At 37.3% G+C, this 18,218-nt stretch overlaps 1 protein-coding gene across 1 annotated transcript in view; it reads right to left on the bottom strand.

Annotated features, from left to right (window-relative positions):
• The window catches only part of LOC107754634 (ubiquitin-associated protein 2), a 21,775-nt gene extending 3,816 nt beyond the window's left edge, over positions 1-17,959 (bottom strand). Inside the window, exons 1-22 of the mRNA XM_016571174.1 lie at positions 17,865-17,959; positions 12,870-13,007; positions 10,645-10,722; positions 10,445-10,555; positions 8,447-8,609; positions 8,215-8,292; positions 7,732-7,795; positions 7,534-7,631; positions 7,388-7,446; positions 6,781-6,851; positions 6,500-6,671; positions 5,991-6,240; positions 5,522-5,811; positions 4,779-4,972; positions 4,302-4,557; positions 3,572-3,611; positions 3,294-3,465; positions 3,147-3,192; positions 2,860-3,064; positions 1,672-1,763; positions 1,405-1,455; positions 350-431 (exon numbers count right to left, since the gene is read on the bottom strand). Coding sequence (XP_016426660.1) covers positions 350-431; positions 1,405-1,455; positions 1,672-1,763; positions 2,860-3,064; positions 3,147-3,192; positions 3,294-3,465; positions 3,572-3,611; positions 4,302-4,557; positions 4,779-4,972; positions 5,522-5,811; positions 5,991-6,240; positions 6,500-6,671; positions 6,781-6,851; positions 7,388-7,446; positions 7,534-7,631; positions 7,732-7,795; positions 8,215-8,292; positions 8,447-8,609; positions 10,445-10,555; positions 10,645-10,722; positions 12,870-12,965 — 2,668 coding nt within the window. The 5' untranslated portion in view covers positions 12,966-13,007; positions 17,865-17,959. The remainder of the gene's footprint in view (positions 1-349; positions 432-1,404; positions 1,456-1,671; positions 1,764-2,859; positions 3,065-3,146; positions 3,193-3,293; positions 3,466-3,571; positions 3,612-4,301; positions 4,558-4,778; positions 4,973-5,521; positions 5,812-5,990; positions 6,241-6,499; positions 6,672-6,780; positions 6,852-7,387; positions 7,447-7,533; positions 7,632-7,731; positions 7,796-8,214; positions 8,293-8,446; positions 8,610-10,444; positions 10,556-10,644; positions 10,723-12,869; positions 13,008-17,864) is intronic.
• Between the last annotated feature and the right edge of the window lie 259 nt (positions 17,960-18,218).

The raw sequence follows: 18,218 nt of genomic DNA, 5'->3' as shown, positions 1-18,218 counted from the left end.
TCCTCAAAAGGCGAGTGGACAAGCAGAAGCCCACAAATTGTGATCAACTCCGAGAACTAATAAGGCAAGAATGGATCGCCATCAGTCAGGATTTGGCCCAGAAACTAATATCCAGCATGTCGGAGCGAATTGCAGAGGATATGAAGAACATGGGTCAACACTGTAAATATTGACTCATTATATATATATATATATTTGCCAATAAACACCTTTAAAACTTATGATATTCATTGTTTTTCAGTATACCATAGAAACATGTGGGGAAATTATCTACAAATACTGAAGCAGCAAACTTTGCAAAACACAAAATTTATGTCACTGCCAAAACTTTTGGCCATGACTGTAGTACCCGAGTAAGGGTTGCTGGCGAGGCTCCCATCTCTGCCAGACAGCGTAGCAGTCGGCCCTGGGAATGTGATTCCATAGTAATCCTACAGGGATCAGAAAAAGCAAAGACTACAGAATGAACATTTGGCCAGTCTAGGGCTGTCAATTAACTGTCATACAAATGATTGTGCTTAACGATTCAGTTTTCTTTTTGTTCATGTTATTTACAGTAAATTTATTATGCATACACAGCCATTTATTGACACTGAACTTGAAAAATTAGGTCTATATGATTTTCTTTAAGGTCATGTGCACAAATACTGCACAGGATAGATTTCATTTTAATGAATATTTTAAATATTTCTCTTTTTTGCCCACTTTAAATGTCACAAGTCCACTTTCCATTAATGCTTGAATATTGTAGTAATATAATTAGTTAGATTCTTATAATAATTACAGATTTTCTGTCTGTATATTAGAATAGTAATGTGTTATTATTAATATTAATGTTATTATAATTACATTATATTAATTATACGCAAACATAAATGTTATTAATTTTGCAACCACAAGTTATTCTAAAGTCCTGATTTCTTCACTTTAAACTGGATTTTAATTATTTTAAAATAATTTCACATGAAGGAAGAGCTTTGATTTCTGAATTTTTATTTATTTATTGCTTATATTTGCTATTTTTATTTGGGTGGCAATTTTAAATTGACTAGAATATACAGTGCACAATGACCACATTATCTCAAATACTCATGACTTCATCAAATAATCATAATCAGTCGATTATGTAATGACAGTAAGTTTTGAGCTGATAATGGCACATGCTTGGCCCATTAACAGATGTTAGCTCTCCCATTCTTTCAAAATGTTTCCTACCAGCAGCCTTGTAAATGTGTGAATATCAGCAGTTATGTTTATAACTCATATCATAGAGCTATATCTGCCATTCTGCTCTCAAGATGTCCAATGTCAGTCAACTAATAGTCAAGAAAATAAAGCAAGTTTGAAAAGAAAACATGAAGCTCAGTAGCAGCTCTAGAGGGAATTTGATGGGCTCAGACTCACCATTGGTAGTCTGGATTGGAGCATGTGGAGGTCTTCATAGCCATAAATCTGCTGTAAGACACAAACGAGAACTTTCAGCACTTTACACACTATACATTTTACTGAAATCAATATTAAGTATTTCAATATTCACAGACTTACTTAATGCTTGTACTGGGCCACATAATGAAATATGTATCAAATACACATCACACACACAATAACACACCACTACACAAGAGGACTGAAAACTGATGTGTTTTGATTTAAGAGGAGGAAGGTTCTTACCGGATAGGCAGGCAGCAGACCTCCAGGTCCCATGATGTACTGGTTAGGCAGCAGTGGAGGAACCCCCTGAGAGAGATTAGGGGGAGTTTTACCTGCACACAGACAGGGAAGAGTTTTTGGAGAATGAAGAATAGCAGATTTTCCCCTCAACTCAAATGGATACAGGAGCTGATGATTAGACTTGAAGCAAATATGAAAATTATAAACACCTTTTTTTTTGTTTATATACAGTACATGCTTGCAACATGAAGTCACTGTGACAGAATCATGAATCATTACAGAATTATGCACATTTGTTTGCAAAGGTCTATATGTTTGATGAATAATATTGCAGTACCATTGCCACAATATTTTTCAAACTGTGGTACTGATACTACTGTTTTACACGTAAAATAAAATACACTAAATGTAAATGTACATTTGCTAGTCACTATTACATCAAAGCTTTACTTCAAATCATATGTATGCAATAAACTTTAAAGTGTTTTTTTAATATATATATTTTCTGAAGAAAACTTGAGTCCAAAACATTTTACCACAATGCTAGGGGTATCGTGGGTGGTTGCTAGGCCACTATTATGAGGTTACTAATGGTTACTTAAGCATTACACAAGTCTAAAGTACGATTCAAAAGTATGTTAAAGAAAATACTTTTATTCAGCAAGGATGCATTAAATTGATCAAAAGTGACAGTAATGTTACAAAAAAAAGTTTCTTTGTTCTTTTGAATTGTCTGTTTACTAAAAATGATCAGTTTACACAAAAAAAGCAGCAATTTCCAACATTAATATTAAACGTTTCATTAGCACTCAGCTTTGCCATCACAGAAATAAATTACATTTTAAAATACATAAAAAAAAGAAAAGTTTTTTTATTATTATAACATTACACAATGTTACTGGTTTACAGTATTTTTGATAAAAAATGCAGCCTTGCTGAGCATAAGACTTCTAACTTTTTAATGGTAGTGTATATATAAAAATCATAAAGCATTATTTAAATGTGATTTTCGCAAGCTTTGAAAAACAAATGAATTAGGAATTAAAACCATAGCAGAACACCACACTCTAACCATACTATAAGGAAACACATCTAAATGATATGAATGGTTTCAGGATACTTCATGGTATCATGATATTTGTTTATGATTAAGATGATCTGACGACACTGATGTGTGGTCTCTCTCACCGCTGGAGGAAGACAGTAGCGGGACAGTCCTGACACCGGAAGGTGTGCTACCGTTGATGCTGTGACCCAAAACTCCAGACCCGTGCAGACTGTTGCTGCCACTCACTGAGCTGCTAACACTGCTGCTGGGCAGAGCGGACACAGGCAGCGAGGAAAACGGCATCGATGAGGGGGCGAGAGAGTTCACGCTGTCCACACTGGTATACTGAGGACAAATACAAACGGAAGTGGTGAAGAGAGAGTGTGCATGTGTTTGTGTCTGTGTGTGTGCATCCTACAGAACTCACTGTAAGTGAAGATGTGGTGCAAAGTGCCGATACAGAGGAATGGCCACTACAGGAAAAACAGGCAGAGTCACAGATATAAGTAGCCCACATAACATTTTTGAGGAAAGAACTGTGCAAAGAAAAGGTACAAATAAGCATCTCGCTCACCTGCTGAGGGGAGGTAAGCTGGCCGAGGACAGCTCAGATGCCAGGATGGGCAAAGCAGAGCTGTGTGGTGTAACAGAAGGGGGCAACAGTGAGGATGGGGCAGACAGGGCAACACTTGCGCTGCTGCCCAGAGAGGGAGACTCTTGTTTTGGAGTGGAGGAGCTCGATGTGGCTGAAGAAGGCATAAATGTCATATATTACAAAAATAAAGAGAAAAAAAATTAATCTTTAATGTATGCATCACAGAAAGAAGGGTAAAACTGAGGAGTTTGACTTACTGTCTAAAGCAGCAGAGGTCCTCGCACCATTGAAACCGTTCTGTCAGAAATGGAAACAAAGTGTATTGAATCAATATAGGCAGCATAAACTCCTTGATGTACATTGGTACTGTGCACTAAAGAAATAATCCATGGAACAACTTGGATGCAACATGGAGCACCTACACAACTGCTCAAAATTTGTTTTAGAAAAAAGACTTATGCTCACAATACAGTAAATACAGTAATATTGTGAGATTTAGAACTGATTTCTGTTTTAATACATTTTAAATTTTTATTTATTCCTGGGATGGCAAATCTGAATTTTCAGAAGTCATTACTCCAGTCTTCCGTGTCACATGATCCTTCAAAAATCATTCTAATATGCTGATTTGGTTCTCAAAAATTGTATTTCTTATTAACAAGGTTAAAAACAGTTGTGCTGATTAATTTTTTGCTTAATATTTTTGTAGAAAATGTGAAAAGAACAGGATTTATTTGAAATAGAAATCTTCTGTAATATTATAAATGTCTTTACTGTCACAAATTAATGCATCCTTGCTGAATGAAAGTATTCATTTATTTAAAAAAAAAAAATCTTTTAGAACCCCAAACCTTTCCCCAACAGTGTAAATTATGAAAATTTTAATTCTTGGTTGATGTAACCCTTTAACTGAGAATTCAACTTTACATTTTCACAGCTCTGTAGCTGTAAAACATCTAAAACTATAGTTCCTCTGTCGGAACTCACTGTCACAGGTCCAGAAGGCTCCTTGCTCTGAGAGAAGGTCAGTCTTGAGTGAGGAGCCACACCGCAGTCAAAGCTGTTACCCGCTGATGATGCAGCAGAGGAGGAAGAGGAGGATGAAGAGGACGAGGGGGCCACGGCCGAGCTGGGGGTGGTGTGGGAGGGGGCGAGGCTGGGGAGAGGTACTGAAGGAGAGGGGTAGATGCTGTCAGAAGAGGCCAGAGGCAGCAGCAAAGGGACCGGACTAATCAGAGATTCACTGCAGGGGAGATCATGGGAAATGTATTAGCATGCAGAATAGAGATATTTTATAGCTGAAGAGAGAACATTTGTTTGAAAGACATGCGTTGACAGATTTAGGAAATCAGCAATATATGAAGTCCACTGCTCAAAGAAAAAGAAAAAGAAAAAGCACTTAAATACAATTTAGACAACAGCAAGACTCAGTACTCAGTATTTCCATTTCTACCACTGACTGACCTGATTGGTTTAGAGTAAAGGCTGCTCTGTGACTGAGGAACCACCACAGCCTCCCTTATGGGTTCACTGTTGCAGTTCTCCGACTGGCCAAAGTCCGGCAGGTCAGATTCTGAACCGAAGTCCAGGGCTCCAAACTGCACATTTAGACCAGACACATCTGCTGAGCCAGGCATCTCTACAGCAGACGCGGGAATCTGGATGTGTGCAAATACACGCATATAAAAGCAGGCAGCATATACTGACAAAACATCAATGGAAACAATAAAAGCTCATTTTTGTAACAATTACAGGGTTTACACACCATCATTCCAAAGTTGGGGTCAGTATGTTTTTTTTTTAAATTAAAGATGATTTCAAGATTTTGTGCTAATGACTTCAATTAATATTAATGTAAGCAAGAAACATAACAACATAATGAGAACAAAATATAAATGGACTCCAGAGCAATTCATCCATGCATTTTCCTCAAAAAACATAACAAAAAACTTTGTAACATGTTCTCTCCACTATTCTGGTAACACCCACTTTTCACAACTCAAATTCCAGATGGATAAAATCAAGCCCCACCCTTACACACTTTTTGGTTGAAAGCTGAACCCAGAAATAAGCCAGATTATGTAAGCAAAATGGGTTGCGAAGGCCATTTCATGTATGTTTATCTACAAACTGTAGTTGGTAATAGAGAGTTCATGAATAGATCTTACAAAGCATTCCACCTCAATGCTTTTTTAATCTCTAGTCACCTTGGAAGTGGGAGGTATCCGTCGCTTTTGAGTCTTTATCTGCCGCTGATGCGTGCTGCTGCCCTGAGATTCGGCTGTCTGTGAGGGGGCCATCGAGGGCCCATCACGGTGCTGAGAAGGTTCCGGTGCTTTCGGAAAGGCTTCCAGTATGCCCGGGGCGTGTGAAGGGGCGCTCAGGGGGGGAGGGCTGAGTTGCCTGGCTAGAGGCCCCATGTGAGTCAGGGAGCCCTGCTGTCGCTGGGCGATTTGGCTTAGCACCAATGATGGCTCTGGCTGCATCTGAAACTCCCCTACAGTGCAAACAATTCAGAAAAGGCATATTCACATCAAGTAATGTTGGACTAAATTAACAAAAATGGATGCAGTGTGAAGAAGTTCATAGAAATTAACATAGTTAATGCATAGCCAAATGTTTGCAAGACTGAACGAGTTTGTGTTTCCGGGTCAGTAAAGCAATTGTAACACTCACGACTGAATTGGGAGGGGAGTGAAGTGGAACTCTGTGTTCCAGGAGGTTTGATGTCCCAGGAGGAGGAGGGGACAGACATCCCCGTCCCCACCAGCCCCCCTACAGGGGTGCAGTTGGTCCCTGTGCTGGAGGGCTGGGAGGTAAGCTGCCCAAGACCAGGCCCCTTCAGCTGTTCCAGTATTTGCTGCCCGGCCGTCTGCCCGAGTTTTGGACCACCCAGCTCTCCAAAACCAGAACCCAAAACAGAGGACTGGAAAAAGACACAAAGGACAGGTGCCATCAGGAAACCCATTCAGATCTCACTAAGCCAGCTCTAGTGCTTTTGAACAATATACCACAATACACCTAGTCTTAAAATAACTAACTAGAAAGTAAAAGAGATAAAAATTATTTAAGTTGTAGAATATGTGATTGAAGCACCTTTAACATAGGTACACCAGTTACTGCCGTTCATCCTCTAGGAAAACAGTTTTCTAAATGCTATAAATCAGGCCTGTGGATTGTCTCACCAGTGTGGCGTGTGTGTAGCTGTTGGAACCAGCAGAAGATCCTCCGTTGCGAGCAGGCTGGTGGTGGGAGTTTGTAAAGACCAGACTGTGGCCAAGCCCCTGAGAGGAGCCCACGGCCTTAAGATCCACAGGCTGATCCACAGGCTTCTGCAGCAGAGTTGATAGGTCCAGACTACAACAAATTACACAAAATAGTCAGTGAAAAAAACCAAGCAATTTGCAATTGCTGTAATCGTCACAAGATTGGAATGAAATGAGAACGACAGTTCTGACTTTATTACCTTTGGCCAGGTGTGATGGGGTTCTCAGTTGGGGGTGCACAAGAGGAAGTGAACACTTTGGTCTCAGAGAGCTTTGAAGATTAAAAAGGGACAAATGAGTACTTTTATTTTTGTAGCACAAAAATTTGAAATATTAAATATGACTACAATATACAAATATGAGATGAGACATTATGAAAGAGATATTATAAAATTATATAAGCAATACATTAATATTATATAAAAATATCAATATATAACAATAATTATAAATAATATTTAAATGATTTTATACATTTCTAATGTAATAATTTTAATTTATATATTAAAATACTATATAAAATATTATGTTATTTAATTTTCTTAAAATATTTTAAAAAACATAATTGCCATACTTATATATTACAGAATTCTAAATATATAAGTATAATATATATGTTTTATATAACATACAAAGGATAAAAAGACATATTACAAAATACTTTAAAAATATTTAACATCACTATTGTCTACATGCTAACCTTTAACATTTCTGGACAACGCATATACCATGTCTTTTCGGGCTTATTAATTTCAAGCTCTGCAAATCCCATAATGCACAGGAGGTTAATTATAGAGCATGACTCACACTCATATCTTCACTCCAGTCTTCAGCTGCCCACTCGTCCAAAGTGTTCTGCCATGCCACTGAACAGAACATGTCAAAGAGACAAAGAGAGATGAGAGTGGGCCTAAAGACTGGAAAATATGTTCTGTGCAATAGAGGTCTCTTACCTGTCCCATCTGTAGTGTCGTTGGCCCCCGTCTCCCAGACATCAGCATGTGAATTTGACGTCCTTCTGTCTGTGGTGTAGTCTGCAGGGTTAAAGGTCCTGCAGGAGGATACACAGAGAGTGAGACAGGGTCTCGGGTGGCTGCTGTATGATAATGAATATTATTCGAGGTTAAAATATCATCATTCGTGACAGTCACCCCATCCCCTGTGCTGTAAACCTGCTGGTAACTGGAGCCCGACCTCTGCCTCTACCTCCAGACACTGTGAAAACAACAACAACTCATAAACACTTGGGGATGAGTCAGAATGGTCAAACATCCTAAATGTCCAACAGCTAGATATTTAAATTCCACTTCAAAAATGGGCATGCAACTTCTCACAGAAGGTTCTAATGCGCTGCTGACAGTCTACAGCTGCTATAACTGTCAGGCCATTAGGGGGTAAAACCCACTCTGTGAAATTCATCCCCTTTAAAGCACCACTGCTACAGACATCAAAGCACCACTTTCAATATTTCAAATCACCTGCTATGAGTAATCTGGTGGACATGTGTCTAATCCTTCCCTAATACAGAAAACCCTGCTAATCGGTTTTGTAAATGTAGTTATGCACATTCTTAATAAGCACAACTGATGCAAATGACAGAGTAGGAGATGTTTACACTGTGTGTGTGAGCTCACCTCTCCCTCTTCCCCTGCGGCCACGGTCAGCACCTCTCTCAACAGCAGCAGGGTCCACGCCATTCTCCTCAGTCCTCGCTATATAGATAATAAAGTAACATCACAGATAAGCCTTTTAGAATTTAAACCCTACTCACACAAAATCAAATGGAAAAATTATTGTTTAAATATTGCTACTGAATACAAACAAAACAGCTATGTAAACACAAGGAAATCTCATCAAAACACTCACCTGGCCGGTTGCGACTGGTCCCTCTGCCACGACGGCTCGCTCCTCCACGACCCTTGCTGCTTTCCCTCTCTTTCTTCTCCCTGTTCTCCTTGTTTTCCTTACTCTCCGTGGAGGTGGCATCCTTTCCAAGACTTTTCTTTTTTCCAACTGTTTCCCAACTGGTCTGCAAGATGATGGAGAGATGAATTAGCAGCAGTCAGAACATACAAAAAACTAAAAGAAGATAATCGTACAGCAGGTGTCAAGTATCAATGCAGTGTCATTTTACATAACTGATTTTAAAAAAAAAGGGTTGCTAATCATTACTGTAGAATCATTATTGCTGATGAAGGACATTTAGGAGCTTGTATTATGACACATAGTGGAGGCAGAGGTCTATATTGCATTATACATTTAATTATAGTCATCGTCACATGACCAGCATTTTCGTCTCGTCTCGTCTTCGTCACGTGATAAAGGTCCATTGACGACGATATTTAGTCATAAATTTCGTTGACGAAAGCAACACTAGTTATGACACAGGATTACCTTCTAAACAACACTACAGAAGCGACCCACTTTCTATTTTAGAGTTTCATTCCCAGAAATCATTCAAACAAATCCTAGTCTATAAGCAGAGGCCTCTCAAATTTCACCACAACAATAGTCACCGATGCTTCATTTGTGAAGTACATTAACATCAATCACACATGAATCTGGATATTAAGCACTGTGGTATGTTCATCATTAAGCTAAAAAAATAAACAAAAAACATGCAGAAAAATACAAATCCCAGCTAGACAAATTGTTCTGCCTTTACAGGCCTGCCACAAAACAGCTGACAGTAGCGACGTTTTCAGTAAAACCAGTTCTCATTTTTTTTTTTAAATCTCATCATGAGTTTTAGTGCCTACTAAGTAGACTAGTCACATGTGCATTAGGGATGTGTGATAATGACAAAAAAAATATCTCGATATTTTCTGGAATTTTGTCGATAACAATAATTAGATGATATTTTGCTGAGCATGTTATTGTGCTGGTACTTTAACAGGTTTAGGACTGCTGTGGACAGCTGACTCCCAAAGCTTTTGATATTCTTCATATTCTGTGAGATGGTTAGTTTGCAGGAGTAATAGTTTAAATTGATTTTACATTTAATCAATAAATTCAAATAGTAAGACACTACAGGGCTGTTACCAAATAAAATCAGTATCAACAAAATTTGTGTTTGCAATGCAGAGGTGGCACAGAATCTGCATTTGAAGTGGCATTTAGATGCTTTTACACAGACTGTTTAATGCAGGACATGAATGCAATTAACCTGCAGTTACAAATACAAAAAAAATGTTGAATTCTGATATTTAAAATGATTGTGGGGGAGAGAGAAGGGAAATATACTATAAATATAAACCTAAAATCGCCAGTAGGTGGCGCAAATCACCGCATCAGTGAGTCATTGAGTCATTCATTCAACAGATTTGTTCAAACAACTGAGTGATTCAGTAACGAAACACCTCATACCTTGCTCAGAGGCTTTGTTTCAAACTATTTTCGTTGTCAAAATACAGCAAAAACAAAAATAAAATAGTGTCTAAAATGTGTCTAAAATGTAAGTCACAATATTAACTTGTTTATTGAACATCACATTTTCAATCATGCTGATATTTGGAGAAAATCCTCACTCTTTGTGTGATATTAACTACATCAGATTATATAAATATAAGACATATAAAAGTCATAAAAGCCATTTTTGCCACCTTACCTTGAATTTTGGGGAAATTCTAAAAGTATTTTAATAGACTAAATCATGCAGTGAAAATGTGAACTCTAAATGCACACAGTAGTCTCTAACATATATCAGGTAGTGTATGCGTGCACTCTCTGGGTGTGTTTTTGTTTGGTTTTTGCGATATACTCTATAATGTCAAATCGCATATCGTTTAAACAACAATTACGATATCATCATAGACGATATATATCGCACACCCCTAATGTGCATCTGTTGGATGGGATTCTTACCGCATCAGAAGTTCCCTCAAGCAGGAAGTTGATGGCTCTGTTGACATCCTCGTTGCAGTCATGAAGAGCAACCATGCAATCGTCTTGGTTCTTCCCTGTAACCTCCATGAGCTGTGAGCAAATATGGACATCATTAGGGTTTAACAGAGGAGTTAAAACATCATTTTACTCTGAATGAAAAGAGCTTCTCATAGGCCTACCTGTTTCACTTTATCCTCAAAATCTGCATCGTTCTTGTCATAGATCATCTGGGCCAGTCGGATCTGTTCGGCTGTAGCCTGTAATTGGAATAAGAATAAGTTATGAACATCAGAATGAGTGACCAAGAATCAATATTAAAAAACAAAAGGCAATTGTTTGAGCAGTCAGATTCATGGCCAAGACATATCACACACAAGTGGAAGCAGACATGGTCCACTGCGAGTGTGTTTGGCAATAAGCCTACTTCACAATACTGTATACTAGGGCTGTGCGATATGGACAAAAAAAACCTATCGCGATTTCTTTGATCAATTTTGTGATTTCGATTTTAATCACGATTTTGACACACACAGACATGCTTTACAGTCATTAATGCATTCAGTGTGAATTTGAAACCGAATATTTCTAAAAGAAAACCAATTAGAGCTTTATCAAAAAGCTGTAACATGTCTCTAGAACAGACATAAGGCAAAATAATCACTAAGTAAAGGTGTAACAAAATGTCTCTAGAATAGACATGGCAGGGGTGAAAAAAAAATCCCGTGTCCAGGGATTTTTTTTGCCATGCATTGGTCATAGAGCTCTTTGTGGCGTTGCCTCAGATGTTGAACTAGATTTGTTGCGCCAAGTTCACACGTACTCCGTCTGCAGTGCATATACAGTATGTGTATGCGGTGCAGAAGCAGCACGGACTCATTTTGCTTTCGCACAGGATGCGTTTGCAGTCCGCTCCTGATCCGCGGCTGTTTACCACAAACACAACATTTATCCATTATTTTGATTTCAAATCCAAACGTTGTTTCTGAAAATGCTTTTTCAGCATTGTGATTCTCTTTTATCACAGTACAGTAATACAATCTTTCATAGACATATTCACGTTTAAACTCACTTAATATAGCTTTGTTTAACTACCACGAGTGCCATCTATTATTGCCTTGTTTATCTAAAAGTGCACTTTTCCTTGTTTTAAATCTAGCCAAAAAGCCATGTGTTGACTGTGAAACAGTAGACTTTAATTATATGCATTTATGGTGTAATTACTAAATTTCCGTGTCAATCCATGTTAATTTTTACCGCGAATAATGCGCTGCCACTTTAATTCAGCGCGTGCAGCACAGCAGAAATAGATTCTGTGCGGAAACGATCGCAGCATGACTGCTGCAGACGCACCGTTCCTGGAGCGCACTGCCGGACCACAATCGGGCGGAAAATCGTGCTATAAAGCGATTTAGAAATCGCGCAAGCTCAAATCGCCATTTTATGACGATTTCGATTAATTGCACAGCCCTACTGTATACTGCCTTCCACTTTGTTAAACATAAAAGTATGCATTATGCAACAATAAATGTCTTTAAATACTTTGTCACAAGACCTAATTACTTTGTATGTTTTATTCAGCAAAGAGTCCAGTTATTACCTCTGAAATTAAAATGTAGGATTTCATGTAGAAAAATGTAGACCATTAATGTAATAAGATAAATTACTTGTTATTAATAAGTTTGTGAAACTTGTTAAATTTTGGTAGTGTAATCAAATAGTAACTTACTAAGCAGTTAGTGAAGATGACTAGTCTAGAGTACTACTATCTAGATTTTCATACATGCCTGCAGTTTTTATTTTAGTGGCTTTTTAATTTGAGCACTGGCAGCATGTTCTCTTGGAGAAGCTGTGTTAAATTCTTCTTCTTTAAAGCCAAACACATTCACCTCTCTCTGTTTTTGAGCATCCCATCACAACCATTGCGTTACAGGGATAGCCAGTCCAATAATGAAACCTGTCATAATTTACTCCCTCTCATGCCATTCCAAACCTGCATGAAAGTTTTGAATATCACTGACTTGCATAGTATGGACAAAAAAAAAAAAAAACTATGGAAGTCAATGGGGCCCGGAACTGTTTGGTTAGCAACATTCTTTTCTGTTCCAAAATGCATACAGGTTTGGAATGGCATGAGGGGGAGTAAGGTGGACTATTCCTTTAAAGATGTCACTTTATAAACAGATCAACTTAAAAGTGAGGCTTAACAGCAATCTGCTCTGTCTACCTGTTTTTAATGCAAGAGTGTCTTATGTAAACTCCCCCTAAGGAAAATGGAAGGTCAAGTCAAGCATATTCTGGGATACAGTACCCAGCAGATTATGGTCATACTGTGCACTGCAGAAATAATTTCGTTGCATGTTATTCCTAACATGGCGTATGTTTCCATATGTTGTCGTTTACTCACCTGAAGATGTTTCTGTGGTTGTGTGGTCTGTGTGGTAGTGGGCAGTGCTTTGTCTCGAGTGCCCCGGGCTCGTTCGACGCCCACCGAGGTCATCATATACAGTATATACAAAACAATGTATGTACAAAACAGAAAAATCTGGAAGAAAAACAAGGCCAAAAACAGGAAGTGGTTATTATTCAGAAACAGCTTTCATGTCCTAGTTTCTAGTCCAAATATTTGCAGACACCAGACGAGTTTTGTTCAAGCAAGCTAGCGGACGTTTTCTGCAGATCTTCCCTTCAGTGTCCCGCGCAGCGTCAGGCAAACACACAAGGGCCGTATAGGATTTCCTTTCTCCTAAACCCAGTTGGGCAAGATTGAGCAATACTCTGACCGCCAGAAACCCTTGTAGAAAAAACAATCAAGCTTATCCGAGCCCTGCTGAAATGAAGACTACGCTACGAGACCACACTGGTGTCCGCTAACACTTCACAACTAGCCTGTAGTGTGCTTCTAAAATGCTCACACTCAAATCACATCGTCATTCCTCATGCATACCAAATTACAACTTAGTCCTCAAAACAGAAGAACATCGAGGAATGTTTATTACTTAACATACTTGAATCTACATTGAAGCATGTATTGATGATCAAAACATCTCACACATTTCGCTCTTCAATGTTTACATAAAAAAATTTCTGTTTAAGGTGACAGACTCTTTTAGTCATGCTGGTAAGTGACCTTTTTTATTACCCACGAAAAGCACATTTACACAACAACTTCAGATGTTGAAACAAGGAAATATTAAAGGGATAGTTCACCTTAAAATTAATATTCTGTCATCAATGACTCAAGTCATTTCAAAACCTGCATGTTTTTCCATTTTTTATTCTTTTCTTTGTAATCACGCCATATTACCTGCCCAGTTAGAAAAAAGCAAAGTAGTCCATATGATTCATGCTCTATATTCCAGATCTTTTGAAGTCATACAATAGCTCTGTTTAGGGCTGCACAATTAATCAAATTTCTAATCACGATTACAATTACAGATGCCATCATGCCACAATTACGTAATCATTCAAAGCGCACTTATGTTATTCTGCATGCTTAAGATGTGTTTATTTCTTTCTACAGGTTGTCTTAAAGGCTTTTCCATTGTTTTAATTTTAGTATAACATTATAGTACCATGCATATTTTTGCTTTTTTTTTTTAAAGAAGAAAACAATCCAATGTATAGTTCACATTTGAGGCTTAATACTATAGAAAAGCAATAAAAGTTTTTCAGTTAAGTGTTTTCAACTTGTTTATTTTCATCTAAAAATATGGCATGCAGTTGCTTCAAACAATGATACGGCCTAAACATCATTCTATGTAAATTGTGATCATCGTAATTAATAATCGCAATTACAATTTCAAGGGAATAATCAACAATTATGATATTTGTCATAATCGTGCAGCCCTAGCTCTGTGTGAGTAAAAGGCTAATATTTACTATCAAATACAGGGCTCAACGCTAAAGATTATTTCTATTTGGCCAGTGGTTCAGATTTTTCTTGCCTTACAAAATATCCACTTGCCTCAAACCCTAAATAAATAAATAAAATTGATACTTCGACCCATGCAACCTTGTATTCTAATAAATACGGTTGTCATGACACTAAACTTTTAGATACCTATGAATTTTCACAATTTCTCAATTTGATACCCCTGCAGAAACTACTAGCTTAACTATTATAAAACACTATTTAATAAAACATTTATTAAATTAAAGGGATAGTTCACCCATACTCACCATCAAGCCATCCTAGGTGTATATGGCTTTCATCTTTCAGACGAATACAATCAGAGTTATATAGAAAAATGTCCTGACTCTTCCAAGCTTTTCACCTAGGATGGCTTGAGGGTGAGTAAATCATGGGGTTAGTTTCCATTTTTGGGTGAACTATCCCTTTAAGTAAACAGCGAGTAAAATAAAAACATCAGACAGTTCTTATTTTTGAGCCCTGAAATCTCATTTCCATACATTGAAAAGTGCAAGGTTTGACATTAATGATGCCAAACACCAATATTTCTCACGTTCGGTAACCAACAGGGGCGTAAAAATAAACTGTCACAATATAATTGCAAAACAAAAATGCAACAATATGCATTATGTATAGGATGATATGTATTGTGTATATTTCACCAAAATGAAAGTTTAGATATAATTTAGCATCAAATACGATAAACCCAGAAGGTCACACATTGGAGCTTTCATATTTAATAATTATTATTAATTAATTAAATAAATAAAAATGACATTATTTAATACAATGCAAGCATATGTATCAAACATAATTCTGCCATTTTTAGCTTGAGAGTTATGAATATTTTTAATCTGATGTCACCATTGCCCTGTACATAGGGAACCAGGACCAAGGCCAAGCTTATTAAAGTCCATTCCTGATGTAGACCTAATATCAAATTTATTTTAATGAACAGTATTTTTTGTTGACTGTTTGTCCTATGTGTCAAAAGTACTAATTTAAAAAACATTTCACTTCTATTTTGACTTTGTTCAAAGTATTGGGAGCATATCATAATCATGAGATCAATATTGTGTTTCAAAACGAATCGAACACCCCAAGACACCAACTGGGTTTAAACAACATAAAAATAGAGTGGGGGAACTATGACGGCAGAATCCTGAACTGTAATTTGCCGCGGGTTCCTTCGAGATTTTCCTATGGGGTTTTTCAATTTATGAGTAAAATAAAGCCTGTGGTAAACATCCCTTGGCGATACTTTTATGTTTTGTTTTACAATGTAAACTGCACACACTCAGTCACAGCCCAAACGTTCTTATCCAGTTACTTATTAAAAACATACGTTTTAAAAAATGAACATACCTGCTTCAATATGTGTGTTTTGGGTATGGATGCGTGTAATTTACGTTGTAGAACAAAATGTAAAAGTATTGTCAAGTTATGTTTACCACAGGCTTTATTTTACTCATTAATTGAAAAAAAACATTATAAAACCTCATAGGAAAATCTCAAAGGAACCCGCGGCGAATTACTCTTCCGGATTCTGACGTCATAGTTCCCCCACTCTATAATTTAACATTTGGTCTGTTTCTCACACAAAGCAATCATATGGGTTTGAAAGATTTGTAACTTGGGGGATGAGTGATATGGACTGTTTTTATGATACTTTTAAGGTAATTTTGGAGCTGGACAGCCGCTTACCTATTCACGTACATTGTAAGGAAAAGTGCAGATGTCTGCTTCTGTATTCCAAAAAAATTTGGGGAATACAGGGGGGTTTAAAGTCCTTTAAAAACCTTCTTCGATGATTTTCCACCAAATTAAAACTTGTGAACAAACTAATGTACTATAGTGTCACATCCATGAAACTAAGACTAAAACATCAGCAAGTGTTACATGCTCACACAGAAGACAAGGCAACACACATAACATCTGTGATGGATACAGTAGGCTTTTCTTGGCTGTTAAAAGAGATCGCATTGTGCACGTTTAACCCTTCCACACAGTCACACAGCAAAAGCCCGACTAGATTCTAACGTATGGAGATCATCAGATAATATCTGCCAAAAATGTCCAGTTTGCAATATACATCAAAAAGATCTCACTGGGACGAGTCTAGCTGTGCAAGCGCTGCTGGTCACAAACCATTTAATGATGACAGTAAGCAAAACAACCCACGAAAGTGATTCTGCCAGCTGACAATGGTCTCATGTGGGGACTTTTCTGAGATCCTTACCAAATGGAAAAACAAAGCCTTTTCTCTTGGTCAGCAGACCACCCACAGTGTCCTCGAATTTACAGACAATAAAGCACATTTAAAGATGTGGACTGAGAAATACACCAAAAAAATAAAAATTACAATGAGTTTTATCGATTATGAAAAAGGAGCTCAATGGACTAAGCAGAGCACAACCAAAACACATATGATTGTGAAGATTAAATAATTTACATGAAACAATTTAATGAAAATTAGATGCAAATAATTACTGAAATTAAATGAACATTTATTTGACAACATTTACCAAAAATACACCACAATGTATGAAAACAGAAAATGTGTATTATGAAATGTGCATTATTTTTACATAAGCAAATGACCACTTCTCAATTGAATATAAACACTGGTCAATGTGAATAATCTCAAAAAGGTCAAATAATTGGTTTATTACTAAAAAAAAGTTTTGTATAAAATGTATAAAAATGAAGAACTACTGCAAAAGATTAATAAACAATCACCTTCATAATCAAAACATATGTGATGGCTCAATCACCTTAGAAAACTTTAAATAAATGACCATAATCAAAGCATATGCACAAATGACTATGCTTGCCTCACGAGTTTCTTTAAATATGTTTTATATCCTAAAAAACAAGCTACATTCATACACATAACAAAATTAAACAAAATATATATGATGGCTCAAACAAAAGGAATTTAGTTCCAAGACCAGGGTCAGCATCCTAGTTTATCTTTATAGATTCATTAGAGATGCTTGGAAACATTCAAGTTGCAAATAGTGTTTTTAAACCCTATGAATGTGTAAAAACAGAGTTTGTGAAGAGCATAAGCGCATAGTCTCTGCTCTCCTTTGTCCATGATCTCTAATGTCATTTCCTCTCTCCAATTGTTGTAGCTTAGCTGGCTAACTCACGACCGCCCGGCGTCCTTGTTCATAACATGTTAATCCTCAAGAGCATTTAAACACCAAGGTGTATCAATATGACCTTTTTAATGGACGAAAAACTGGTTTAATAGTGATGCGGGTTGTAAAGGGATGTTTGAGGAAAACGGTCTCACAGCAGAGCTAAAGACGAATAAGCTAAACTGAGGCTAAACAAAGCCATAGAAAAGACAACATCACCTCGAAAAACATTCAGCGACGGATTAAAACAGATGAAAGACAAAGAAATGGAAACGTTAATAACGTAACGCTTGATTTATAAAGACCAGTTAGAGTCTGAAAGAGATTTGTTATTTTTTATTACCTGCTAACACGCTTCACTCAGCCAGCAGCAGATTCCGTCACGTGACCGTCACCGCGCCGCCGCCGCTTCTCTCCATGCAGATCATACAGGCGCGCTCCCGCACCAGCAAGCACATTCACAAGCGCGCGCGCACGTACACAGTAAGTCATACAAAAAAACATAATTTCGCAACATAAAATAAATCAAAATGCAATTAATAAATTGTGTAAAGTCTTAAAGGGAAATGTTGTCATAATTTACTCATTCAGCTATCACTACTCCTTTTCTGTTTAAAATATTTTCATGCTTCTTGACTTTAAATGAAAAGTTGGCCGTCTCTAAACATACGTTAAATGAGGATTTATTGTAATGAGT

This window comes from Sinocyclocheilus rhinocerous, unplaced genomic scaffold (assembly GCF_001515625.1).
Source record: "Sinocyclocheilus rhinocerous isolate Xijiao unplaced genomic scaffold, SAMN03320098_v1.1 scaffold1373, whole genome shotgun sequence".
In the NCBI taxonomy this organism is placed as follows: Eukaryota; Metazoa; Chordata; class Actinopteri; order Cypriniformes; family Cyprinidae; genus Sinocyclocheilus; species Sinocyclocheilus rhinocerous.
This window is presented reverse-complemented; position numbering and strand designations above follow the sequence as displayed.